The sequence below is a fragment of the Lactuca sativa genome, chromosome 4 (genome assembly GCF_002870075.4).
Source record: "Lactuca sativa cultivar Salinas chromosome 4, Lsat_Salinas_v11, whole genome shotgun sequence".
In the NCBI taxonomy this organism is placed as follows: domain Eukaryota; kingdom Viridiplantae; phylum Streptophyta; class Magnoliopsida; order Asterales; family Asteraceae; genus Lactuca; species Lactuca sativa.
In genome coordinates, this window is record NC_056626.2 from 253,032,674 (window position 1) to 253,046,351 (window position 13,678).

A 13,678-nucleotide genomic window follows, 5' to 3' on the forward strand; every position below is an offset into this window, starting at 1 on the left:
ACAAATAGTTGTGCGCGTCGCGCATGATCATCGTGGCTCAACAGGAAGTTGCTACTTGTCATTCCTCCACTCGTCCACATCTCTTGCAATCTACTCGAATCCTATGTCTGGTGTGTGCGGCGTGCAGAGACGTGCACCTTGCATACAGGAAAAGATTTTGTGAAAATCATAAATTCTTTGTGCGAGCTCCGATCTAATCCCTCTCTATATCTATGTGATGATCTCAATGTGTACTACAGCTCTTATTTAGGTTGTTTTAGCTAGTTTTGACTTTCATTTTCATGCCTAACGGGGGTAAAAATAAATGATTTTACAAAAATCATATTTCTCTCATACGGACCCCGTTTTTGGCAAACTTTTTCCTAAAGTTTATATCTTGAGGAGTACTATGAAACTCCTTTTTGCACTTTTAATAAAAATTCAACCAATCTCTAAGTACCGTTTTGACATAAGTAATTGTAATTACGCGGCTGATTTCTATTTCTATAAAATTCATAGCTCTTTCCTTTGGAGTCGGATTTTTACGAATCTTATATCCTTGAGATCATGTTAACAAGTACTATCCAAGTATGTTAATCAGGTTAGAAAATGGTACAACTTTTTGGATGCTAATTTTTGAGCCTAATGAACGTTTTAACAAATAAATGTAATGACACATTTGATTATTATTATTAAAAAAATCAAATATTACAATACCAAGCTATTACATCTATTTTCCTACTCTTTTCTAATAGTGATCAGTAACGGAAACCTCTCAGTTGTCACACACTCATCCTCCTAATAAATAAAAATATTTTTGCCACATGTCACATTCTCATTTATTTTGCAACATGTAATTTTGTGGTTATTTTAAATTAATTTATATTCCACATGTCATTTTATAGTTTTTCATTTTATTAAATTGTAGATAGTATTTATATTCAATAATAAATGCATATCAATTTCATTAGTAAACTTTCCTTTTAATTTCAAAATTACCAAATTAAAGATTCATTAATTTTCTTTCTTTATTTATTTAAATTATTTGTTTAAATTTAAAAGAGAAAAAAAACACTTTAATTTTTATAATTCGATATTTTCTCTTTTTTCTTATAAATTCATACTTTTAAAATGTTTAAAATTTTGTATTTTGTTTATTTTTAAAAGTAAACTCATGTAATACATGAGTCTTACACCTAGTCCTCTAATAAACTGCTCATTTGTCACAGACACCCACAAATCTCATCCTATATGCAATGCACATTGAGAATGCTCAAACAATTTACAGTACTAAGTTCAAATCATTTTCCAAACCAAGCGCAAATCAATTTCGAAACCAATTTACTTAATTCATTTCAAACTATATAATTTATTATTTTCAAAACCCATAAATGGTCCATTAAGTAACTGATTAAGTTCTTAATTCCAAAACTTAATTTTTATTGTTTCAAAACCTTCCACATGTTAAAACAAGAATGTAGGCAAAAATTATACGCGACAAAAGTTATGCATATTTTAAGGATGTCCGATGATTATTCATAAAAGATTGGACATGGTCTGTGCCAGTTGACATGACTCCTGTCTTGCTAAACTTGCCATAAAATGACTTAAACTTTCATTTAAGCGATGGACTGTAACATCCGTAAATTATGGCTAAAATAACATATTATTAAACAAATAAATAAAATATATAATAATATAAGAAATAATAAAAACAATAAATAATAATCAAGGGATAAATAAAATCAAATATTCAAGTAATAAAATATTAATAAGATGAAATTTATGAAAAAGTGGTCAAACTTTACAATTTGATAAAGATGAATTTGACTAATTGTTTAGGTAGTACCTAAATGTTATGTATTGTGGGGAGGATGGACTACATGTGTAAGATATTAAGTGACTAGCTTAGTGCTTCATATGACATGCATATACACATAATTAGTTGGGTTTTCTCCCTATTAGTGAAGAGATCAATCTAGAGAAGGGAAAGAGCACAATAGAGAGGATGGTTTGAGAGATTTGGGCTAAATTGGATGTTTTAGAATTCTATTGAAAAATCAGTGAGAGGAAGGAAGCTTGAACTCAGTATAAAACTGAAAGCATCAGAGCTTAATTTGATCGCATACTATTTGATTTTACTTGGTATATCATAAGTTTTCAAATGGATTTGATTACTTCTATTTTGAATCTATTTGTTCATCAAAAGGGGGAGATGAGCCATGCACATGAGGTACTCCACGAAATGCATAAGAGAATAGTTTTTTCCTACATTAAACCTTCTTATAACCAAATGTGCAAAAAGATCAGATGATACTTTTTCCTACCCCATATTCAAGTGGGAAAGATGGTAAGCCACCATAATCAGAGAAAAATGTAATGATAATAACATATATACACCCGATCATAAAATAAACAAGGCCATCATCAGTTTTCTTCTATTGATCTCCTTCTGCTAACTGCAATGGTATGTCATCAAAAGACCAAATGATACCTGATCACACATCGAACTCAATTATGTACCGAGTAGCTATATCTAAATATTTTAGTTTTATTTGATTACAGTTAAGACATTTTTCATACCCTATCTCTTCATATGTTCTTAAATATGTTAAAGATGTTGGAAAATAAGGATCGAATTGTATGCAATATTAAGGTGTTTTCGTTGTTCATAGTATGGACTAATAAAAATGTACAGAGGCAGGAGAGAAGAGAATGCAAGGTAAAGTATTACAAGCTTAAATTTTAATTTTTTTATTGAAAAAAAAAGAAACAGTTACAACTTGAATTGCAAGGAGTGGCTGACCACCATACATATTTATAGTCTAAAAAAGCTAATATAATAATAAGGGGAATTTGCCCATATCTAGACATATCCCATAAATCTTAGAAGGTATCTAGAATGCCTACTAAGAGAATAAAGACCAAGACTTCTTCCACTTGCTTTTCTGAAAATCAAACTATAAGTGCTTTAAACAGTTGTACCCATGAAAAAATTAAACAATTGTACCCTACAATTGTGTATTAATAAGAAAAGGTACACATGAAAGAGAATCCACTTTTCTATCCTACCCTTCCTTTTCTATCATTCACATGAGAGAGAAAACTACTCTTCCTTTCTATCCTTCCATAAAGCTATCCTTATTTTCTACCCTTCCAAGCTTTCAACTGGAAAACTATCCGACAATTCTTTTATTATTATTATTATTATTATTATTATTATTATTATTATTATTATTATTATTATTATTATTATTATTATTATTATTATTATTATTATTATTATTGTTGTTGTTATTACTATCACTATCCAGTTTACTATCACATTCTCCCCCTTAAGCTGTACCCAACTCGATATTCGTCACCCCGAGCATATTTTGCATTTTGCCATGCTTCACGTGTATCGGGCCTTTATAAAGATGTCCGCTCATTGATCCTTTCAGTTGACGTGATCTACTACAATTTGTCATTTCTCAACACATTCCCTTATGAAGTGATAGCAAATGTCAATGTGCTTGCCTCTACCATGAAATACATGATTCTTCATCAACTGAATCGCTGACTTGTTGTCAACAAATAAGGTGAGTGGCATCCATGATGTCCCGTAAGATCCTTTGTGATATTTCCATTCCAAATGCCTTGACATGCAGCTGACGTGGCTGCCATTAACTCAACTTCACAAGTTGACAAAGCAACCGTCCTTTGCTTTTGAGATTGCCATGTTACTGCATTTCTTCCTAGGTAGAAAATCATTCCACTTGTACTATTCCCACCAACCTTGTCACCATCATGATCACTGTCACTAAACCCAACCAAGTCTTCAACTTCACGACCATTTCCACAGTTAAGCCCATAATCAATGGTTCCTTTAACATATCGCAAAATATGTTTTACCACTTGAAAATACAAGGTGGTTGGTTGTTCCATGAAATGACTAGCAATACCAACCGCGTATGATATATCCGGCCGAGTGTCTTTCAAGTAGCTTAGACATCCCACTACTCTCCTATATTCAGTTGAGTCAAAATTTTCACCATCTCCATCATGATTAATCTTCAACTTAGGTTCCATGGGTGAAATTGTTGGGTTGCACTCTAGTAACCCAAATTTCTCTAAAATCTTTTTTTATGTAATCCGTTTGTCGTAAAGAAATTCCCCACTTCTTTTTCGGCACTTTTATTCGAAGATAGTAAGAAAGTAAACCCAAATCACTCATTTCAAATTCCCTTTTCATTTGTTCCTTGAATTCCATGATGACTTCATTGTTTGATCCCGTAACGGTCAAATCGTCAACGTAGACACCAACTAAAAGAGTTTTATTTTTATTTTTATTTTTTTTTTTAATTTGGGTTCCTTTTGTACACCGTTGCGTCTTGTGAACATTTCGAAAAAAATGAGTCCTTTCAGGCTTTTATCCAACCGAATGTTCCAAGCTCGAGGAGCTTGTCGTAAACCATAAAGACCTTTGGAGAGTTTAAGCACCTTATGACTATGTATTTTGTCAACGTATCCTTCCGGTTGACTTACATAAACCTCATCTTCAAGATCACCATTAAGAAAAGATGACTTTACATCTAAATGGTGGACGACGCACTCATGTTGAGCCACTAAGGAAAGAATGAGCCTTATGGTGTCAAGTCGCGCTACCAGTGCAAAAACTTCATCAAAGTTGACTCCTTGGTTTTTTATATATATCATTTTGCAAAAAGTTGAGCATTATGTTTTATGACATTTCCAAGATTGTCTTTTTTGACTTTAAAGACCCATTTCGATCCTATCCCTTTATGAACCAATGGAAAGTTGGTAAGCTTCCACAACTTTTTTGTTTCATGATTTCATCCAACTTTGTTTTCATAGCTTCCCACCATGATTTAAAAGTAACTACCTCTTTAAAATTCAAGGGTTGATGCACTGCAATCATCAACAATTCTCTGGGTTCTAGGATCACATTTTCAACATCATTATAGATATCGAAAAGTGAACGAAATCCTTTTGTCCCAACCTCACTTGAGGGGCTTTCCGTGTGGGTCAAATTTGAAGTGAACGGGGCCGAAATAGTAGTATATGAGGCTATTTCGGGTTGGATAGATTCGACATATGGGCTGTCCGGTTGCGCCGGGTTGACTTCACCAATGTCCGTCTCGATTATTGTGAAGGTTTTAGGGGTTGTGGCTTCATCCTCCTTTTTTTTGTACCAATTCCATTTTTCACTTTAAACAAAAACAACATCACAACTAACCCGCAGTTTCCGGCTCTCTGGATCAAATAATCAATACCATTTAGCTCCATCTTCTACTCCAAGATACACCATCTTTTTCGCTTTGGTCTTAAAGTTTCTTCAAATGTACACCTAAAATTTTAGTATAAGCAACACAACCAAAAATCTTCAAATGTTTGAGGTTTGTTTTTTTGTCAAACGAAGCTTGATACGGTGTGATGTCAGGAAGCATTTTTTAGGTAAGCGATTAAGAAGATAAACCTATTGTCGAACAGATTCTCCCCAAAATTCTCAAGGTACATTTTTCCTTTAAGTAGATTCCTTTCCATATCCATAACGATACAATTTCGTCTTTCTACAACTCTATTTTGTTGAGGAGATTGTGGAGTCATAAGGTGCCTCTTTACTCCATTTTCTTCAGAAAATGATGATAATTATTTTGACGTAAACTCTCCCCCTCGATCCTTGCGCAATGTCTTCAATTCATAACCCATAATTTTTTCGACCATCAACTTGAATCGTTTGAAAGCACCCAAAACTTCAAACATACCAGATAAGCTATAAACCAACATCCACTGACTATAGTCGTCTACCAAATGAATAAAATATTTGCTTCGTCTAATAGAGGTGGGTGTAGTCGGACCACATAAGTCCACATGAACAAGTTGAAGTGGTTTTTGAGCTCGAAAGAGCGTTTAGTTCAGGATATAAAATCGGGTTTGTTTTGCAAGAACATACCCTTTACACACTTGATTTTGATATTTGGTCCTTGGAGCTCTGGTTTCCATTTTCCTTTCTCACAAATTTTTTAAGGCGGAAAAATTAACGTGAACAAGTCTAGAACGCCTTATCCAAGCCGGTTCATCCTTCGTGGCTATAAGCCATGTTGGTCTACCGGTTCGTAACAAAGTTTTATATAATTGGTTTGGTGATCTTTGAACTCTCAAAAGTAAATTTTTATTTCTGCCACAGCTCAGACTCAACTCAACTCTCCCCCAATGAAAGAAGATTAACACAAATCTTCTCTTCTAGTGACACCTTTCCGGGTACATATTCTTGTGAGATAACCATCATTAAGGTGGGTGGCTCTTCATTGGCTTGTGTGAGGTTCACCTCCTCACCGGGGTTCTTTTCCGGGCACTCTGATGCATAATGACCAAACTTCTCATATTGAAAAAATTTTACTTTGCTTTTATCCTTCTTGTGGTGACTCTGTTTTGCATTGGATTCACATCCACCTCCTCGGTCACGCCCTCGTCCTTGGCCTCAACCTCCATGACTATTGCTCTCCTTTGAGGTGCTTGACGAGATCCCCTCGTTGGGTTTTTTGGATCGTGATGCCCACTCGAGATTAGTAAGTAACAAGAAGGTTCATCTACTTGTTCTCCATAACTCCGAAGCCTATCTTCATGAGTTTTCAAATGACCCACAACCTCCTCCATAGTCATCTTTTTTAAAGTCTCAAAATTGTTCGATAGATGTCACGATTTGTATAAATCGTGGTGGGATGGCTTGAAGAAATTCTTCACCACCACAACTTCCTCAATTTTTTCTCCCAAAGAACAAATACCGGTTACAATGGTATTTAATCTCATGGAAAAATCATCCACCGATTCACCTTCATTCATTTAGATAACTACGAAGTCACTTCTCAAGGTTTGTAATTTAGCCTCTTTTACTCGATCGGTGCCCATGTGCATCACTTTTAAGAGTATCCCATGCTTCTTTAGTTATGTCCTTCTCAGTTAGCATAAGTAGCGCGTCCTCTAGAATTTCTTGATAGATAGCAGCTATTGCCATTCGGTCTATTTGTCTTCTACATCTTTATTTTGAACTGCATGATGTGTGTTAAACAAACTAGTTTTAATCCTATTACTTCAAACACAAATTAAACACACGAAAGGCAGTGAACCTATCGATTAATAGTATAGTTTAAGCAAGTAGGGTATCGAACACAGGGAACGGTAACAATCAAATTAAGTACTAGTATTACCTAATTAAAAACAATTAATAAAAGAGGGGGTTTCTCTAGTTTTGCAAGACTAGAAACTTAATCAATCAATTAACTTTCAAACAAAGACAATTAACAACTAAGAAGAACAAGAAAGGACAACTAGATTCAATGATAAAAGAGACTTTTGTTCAGATTCGATTCACTTATTCCTATGGTTAATTTTGTGGCAAGTGCAATGGATCAATATGTCAATGGTTACCGATTCCTAATGTGATTGGGTTCATGTTCACTATTACCAATCCTTTAGTAGACAAGTTAATTCAAACAGTGGCCAGTTGATTAAACTAACAAGTTTCCTAGTATTCAGTTCATATCAAGTAAGACTTGTAATAATAGCTAATCAAATTTGTTCAATTCAATCAACTCATATGTGGTTGTTCATCACACATGCTCACACATTGATTTACATATTTTCTAGTTAACCTTAGTTTCATGTTCATTATTCCTAGGCATACAATCTTGTATTCACAAAACTATATGAATTAAGTAATCAAGAAGATGTTCATGCAACTTAATAACTTACTTAATAACAGAAAACATTTATCATCAATACATGAGGATCTTTAACAAGCTTAACAAGATGAATAACCAAATTAATATTAATCCAATCACTCAATCAAACCATGTTCATAAGATTATCTCATCCAAACAGAAGTAAAAAGCTTTTAGCTCATATCTACGGCAAGTAATAATCTAAAATCAAAATCTAATGATTCAAACATGGTTCAAAACAATGATTAAGAAAAGAAGAATGATTATTTGCCTTTGATTCTCTTCTAAATTGTCTCTTATGTTGCAATCTCGAAAATAGCAGCTCCAAGAACCCTTCTCGTCTTCAAAAGTCGCAGCTAGCCTCCACAAAAAGTTAGGGTTCGAATGAGAAGCCTTTCTATATATAAATTCTGAAAACAACGTCAACTCGAAAAGTTTTCACCAAAAACTCGTCGAGTTTTTTCGATAATCCGCGTATACAACGTGTACAGCAAGGCATCTTCGAATCTGGAACATTCTAACCAACTCGTCGAGTTTGTGCTAAAAACTCCTCGAGTTTCTTTTGGAATCAACATTTTCTCAAAACACGAAAGTTGTCCGAAATTGTGTCTAGTTTTCAAAACATTTTGAATCTCGCCAATTGGAGTTACGGTTCATGAGATATGGCCAAAACACTGATGGGGGGGGGGGGGGGGGGGTCAAACTGTCCAGCAACATCCTTCTTTCTTCAGTCTTCAATCTCCAAGCTTCCAATCACTCAAATCCTCTTCCTTTTTCACCCGAGCATGTCTTTTATTGCTGAAATTGAAATATTATGCTAATTAAGTACCTTTTGTCCATTAAATGATATAATATCAACAATAATTAATAAGATAATGAATGATTTCTATTACTAAATAAGCGCATATCAAAATACCCCACACTTGACTTTTGCTTGCCCCCAAGCAAAACCGAATTTTAGCACACTAATACCACATAAGACAATCCCAATCGAACCCAACCATTATGCCAAGACCGCAACGCATGCATTTGTGTCTAAAATTTTTCCTAAGGACCCCCCTCAATTCTAAATACTTACAATCCTAATAAACACTCGCCCACTTCTTTTGAACAACGCTCATTTTATGAATCCCTCCGAATCCATCCTCAGAAAACTTTCTTAACCTCAAGTCATTTTTGGTTAAATCCCCAAGCATACATACGATAAAATAACCTAGAAAAGAAAATTACAAATAAAAGACAAATACAACTTTTGATTGAATCTTTTATACTTTGTAGCTTTTCTTCATTATACTCTTCTTTGTCTTCATAGCTTTGTAGATTCTTTATTCAAACATTTCATCACTCTTTTTTTTTTTGCAACTTTTTTTTTTCTTCTCTTTTCTTCTCTCTCTCTCTCTTTTTTTTTTTTTTTTTTTTTTTTTTTTTTTTTTTTTTTTTCTTTTTTCAACGCACTTTTTCCACTCAAAACTAAAAACCTAGAAAAACATATGCTTAAGCAAGGGAATTTAACTTCATCCTTTATTGGTTAAAGACATCAGTCTCGTGTGCAATGACTACTTAAGTTTTTCCTGGATACATTTCAAGTACACGATGCTAAACATATTGCGATCCTCAAACTAAGCGAGGTTGTGTTTTTGTCACATGATTTCACTAGAATAAAGGGGGCCACAAATGCACTATAACGTATATTGGCTCAACTAAACATTTGGGTCCTCTTGCAATCATCAAACATAATATTAACATGGAATCCTAATTGCTTTACCAAAATTTTCTAAATTAGGCCCTAGCAAATTTTTTTATGCAAATTTTTTTTCAAAAATTAAACCTAGGATTCTAATATAACTAATGTAATCAACCCCCTACCCCACACTTAATTTATGCAATGTCCCCATTGCATGTTATGCATGAAAAAGAACATAAAAGTAGAGAGAATTAGAACAAACTCCCCCGGGATAGTAGTTGCGAGGTTGATATCCTTCTTTTGAGCTCCTTGTTCAGCTGACTTTGGACATGGGAACAGCTCATCCATGCCTTGGGTATCAAATCTCGTATGGTTATGCTCCAAAATATAGAGGAAAAAGATCTTGGAAATGCTCGGAAAATAAACAGTGATAGCACAGCCAATTGACTTCGTAGAATGTAATCAAATCACCAACTCAAAGGTAAGAGAAAGAACAACTCGTCGAGTTGGGTCGCTGAAACTGGCACAGTCGGGTTTTTTCCAAAAGAACTCGTCAAGTTTATATAGGGAACTCGACGAGTTTTATGCACTGATTGAACATAATATACTCCAACTTCAGTTTCGTTTCTGGATTTTAAGGGAATGACTATAGCAATATTCCCCCTCATTTTTCTTCAGTAAAAGCTCATCCTTTCAGCCATTTATTCACCGGACTCATAATTACACTCAATTCTCCCACTCTTCTCGTTTTAGACTCGATTTCACATTTATTCCTCACGCTTTAACAATTTGATCGATTCTCGCCCTAACTTCTGCAAAGATCAAAATCAAAAACCAAATAATAAAAAGGAAAACAATCATTAAATTAAAATCCTACACTACCCTAATAAACTAGAAGTTCAAAAAGAAAAAGAAAAGCAAACTCTAATGACGGGTTGCCTCCCGCAAGCGCTTCTTTTTGTGCGAGTCTTTAGCTGGACTCTCAACTTAATAAACTTCCAATAAACTCAATGCCAATCCACCTGTTGCATTGAATATCTTCTTTGGTGGACCACTTTGTAAAATTTGGTTCTTTGCGTCTATAATTGGCCAAACGAGCTTGAATATATAAAACCCAAGAATCTTGATAAGGGTTCGGACCGGTTTGATACTAATCAGAAATGGATCGCATTTCAGAAATTTCTCCAAAGTTGGAATCGTCACCCCATCCTTCGAAACACAAACTGGGAAAATAGGTGGCCATGTCGTGATAATGGTCAAACCACGGCTTGGTTCCTGCAACTCAACTTGTTCTTGTTCTTCATCTGACCCTTCTGCTAGCAATCTTTCCAGCTCCTCCAAATCTCTTTCTGGATTAAATTCTTCATCTTTTAACTTTAGCTCTTGTAACTCAGATTGCTCTTGTTTATTAGGCAAGATGTTATCTAACCATCTTCCCAATTTCATCAAATCCTCATCTAAGTCATATTCCTCATCTTCTTGCTTAATTTCCTATATTACTTCCTCAAGAAAAACATCAAAAGCATCAAGATTTGGAAAATACATAATAATATGATAATAAAAATTAAAACAGAAAACGTGTAACTTTATATGAGATAAATCTCACACAAAGGATCGATAACACTAGCAAATAAAATTAACTATTAGAACCGTTCCCCGGCAACGACGCCAAAAACTTGATGTGTGTTAAACAAACTAGTTTTAATCCTATTACTTCAAACACAAATTAAACACATGAAAGGCAGTGAACCTATCGATTAATAGTATAGTTTAAGCAACTAGGGTATCGAACACAGGGAACGGTAACAATCAAATTAAGTACTAGTATTACCTAATTAAAAATAATTAATAAAAGAGGGGGTTTCTCTAGTTTTGCAAGACTAGAAACTTAATCAATCAATTAACTTTCAAACAAAGACAATTAATAACTAAGAAGAACAAGAAAGGACAACTAGATTCAATGATAAAAGAGACTTCTGTTCAGATTCGATTCACTTATTCCTATGGTTAATTTTGTGGCAAGTGCAATGGATCAATATGTCAATGGTTACCGATTCCTAATGTGATTGGGTTCATGTTCACTATTACCAATCCTTTAGTAGACAAGTTAATTCAAACAGTGGCCAGTTGATTAAACTAACAAGTTTCCTAGTGTTCAGTTCATATCAAGTAAGACTTGTAATAATAGCTAATCGAATTTGTTCAATTCAATCAACTCATATGTGGTTGTTCATCACACATGCTCACACATTGATTTACATATTTTCTAGTTAACCCTAGTTTCATGTTCATTATTCCTAGGCATACAATCTTGTATTCACAAAACTATATGAATTAAGTAATCAAGAAGATGTTCATGCAACTCAATAACTTACTTAATAACACAAAACATTTATCATCAATACATGAGGATCTTTAACAAGCTTAACAAGATGAATAACCAAATTAATATTAATTCAACCACTCAATCAAACCATGTTCATAAGATTATCTCATCCAAACAGAAGTAAAAAGCTTTTAGCTCATATCTACAGCAAGTAATAATCTAAAATCAAAATCTAATGATTCAAACATGGTTCAAAACAATGATTAAGAAAAGAAGAATGATTATTTTCCTTTGATTCTCTTCTAAATTGTCTCTTATGTTGCAATCTCGAAAATAGTAGCTCCAAGAACCCTTCTCGTCTTCAAAAGTCGCAGCTAGCCTCCACAAAAAGTTAGGGTTCGAATGAGAAGTCTTTCTATATATAAATTCTGAAAACAGCGTCAACTCGACGAGTTTTCACCAAAAACTCGTCGAGTTTTTTTCGATAATTCGCATATACAGCGTGTACGGCAAGGCATCTTCGAATCTGGAACATTCTAATCAACTTGTCGAGTTTGTGCTAAAACCTCGTCGAGTTTCTTTTGGAATCAACATTTTCTCAAAACATGAAAGTCATCCGAAATTGTGTCTAGTTTTCATAACATTTTGAATCTCGTGAATCGGAGTTACGGTTCATGAGATATGACCGAAACACTGATGGGGGGTCAAACTGTCCAGCAACATCCTTCTTTCTTCAGTCTTCAATCTCCAAGCTTCCAATCACTCAAATCCTCTTCCTTTTTCACCCGAGCATGTCTTTTATTGCTGAAATTGAAATATTAAGCTAATTAAGTACCTTTTGTCCATTAAATGATATAATATCAACAATAATTAATAAGATAATGAATGATTTCTATGACTAAATAAGCGCATATCACTGCACCCCAAACTCCTTATGCTTGTAGATTTAATCGCATTTTTATCGCCCAGACTGAGTAATTTAACTTCGTAAGCATTGGATAGTGTAGCGAAACACTACTCTTCTTCTCAGATTTTTGAGCACCTTCACCTTTGTCTTCCATCAGTAACCTTGACATATACTTTGGCATACAGTCACCTCGCTCTGATACCACTTGTTGGAAAATGAGGATCTAGTTGTATGCAATATTAAGGTGTTTTCGTCGTTCATAGTATGGACTAATAAAAATGTACATAGGCGAAAGAGAAGATAAGGCAAGGGAAAGTATTACAAGCTTAAAGCTTAAGTTTTTTTATTGAAAGAAAGAAAAACAGTTACAACTTGAATTGCAAGGAATGGCTGACCACCATACATATTTATAGTCTAATAAAAGCTAATATAATAATAAAGGAAATCTACTCATATCTAGAGATATCGCATAAATCATGAAAGGTATCTAGCATGCCTACTACACAAATAAAGACCAAGACTTCTTCCACTTGCTTTTCGTGACAATCAAACCATAAGTGCTTTAAAAAGTTGTACCCATGAAAGCTTTAAACAATTTTACCCTACAATTTTTTATTAAGAAGAAAAGGTAAACATGAAAGAGAATCCACTTTTCTATCCTACATTTCCTTTTCTATCATTCTCATGAGAGAGAAACCTACTATTCCTTTCTATCTTTCCATAAAGTTATCCTTATTTTCTACCCATCCAAGCTTTCAACTGAAAAACTATCTGATAATTCTTATATTATTATTATTATTACTATCCAGTTTAATATCACAAAAGATCAAGAATCTAATTCACAATCCAGATAAATACACGCTAGGAAGCATTTTATCCGTACGTACAAAATTAAAAAATTAAACTTAGGGAAACAAATTCATGGCCCTGTTATCAGAACTGGATTCGATCTATCTAGAGTTTTTGGGAACACTTTGATTTCAAGGTAGTGCAATCATACTTGACACTTGTGGAGACTACCAATCTCCTGTTAAAACAACATACAATTTATATAGAAG

The 13,678-nt window shown here is 34.0% G+C and overlaps 1 protein-coding gene across 1 annotated transcript; it reads right to left on the reverse strand.

Moving 5' to 3' along the window:
• Positions 1-3,525: 3,525 nt before the first annotated feature.
• Positions 3,526-4,050, reverse strand: LOC111889162 (secreted RxLR effector protein 161-like). The gene has a single exon (XM_023885303.1). It carries the CDS (start codon positions 4,048-4,050, stop codon positions 3,526-3,528), a length of 525 nt encoding a protein of 174 aa, XP_023741071.1.
• Positions 4,051-13,678: the final 9,628 nt, after the last annotated feature.

What these genes read in the sequence shown, in the direction of transcription:
- LOC111889162 (XM_023885303.1), bottom strand. Translation starts at nt 4,050, where the DNA reads ATGGAACCTAAGTTGAAGATTAATCATGATGGAGATGGTGAAAATTTT.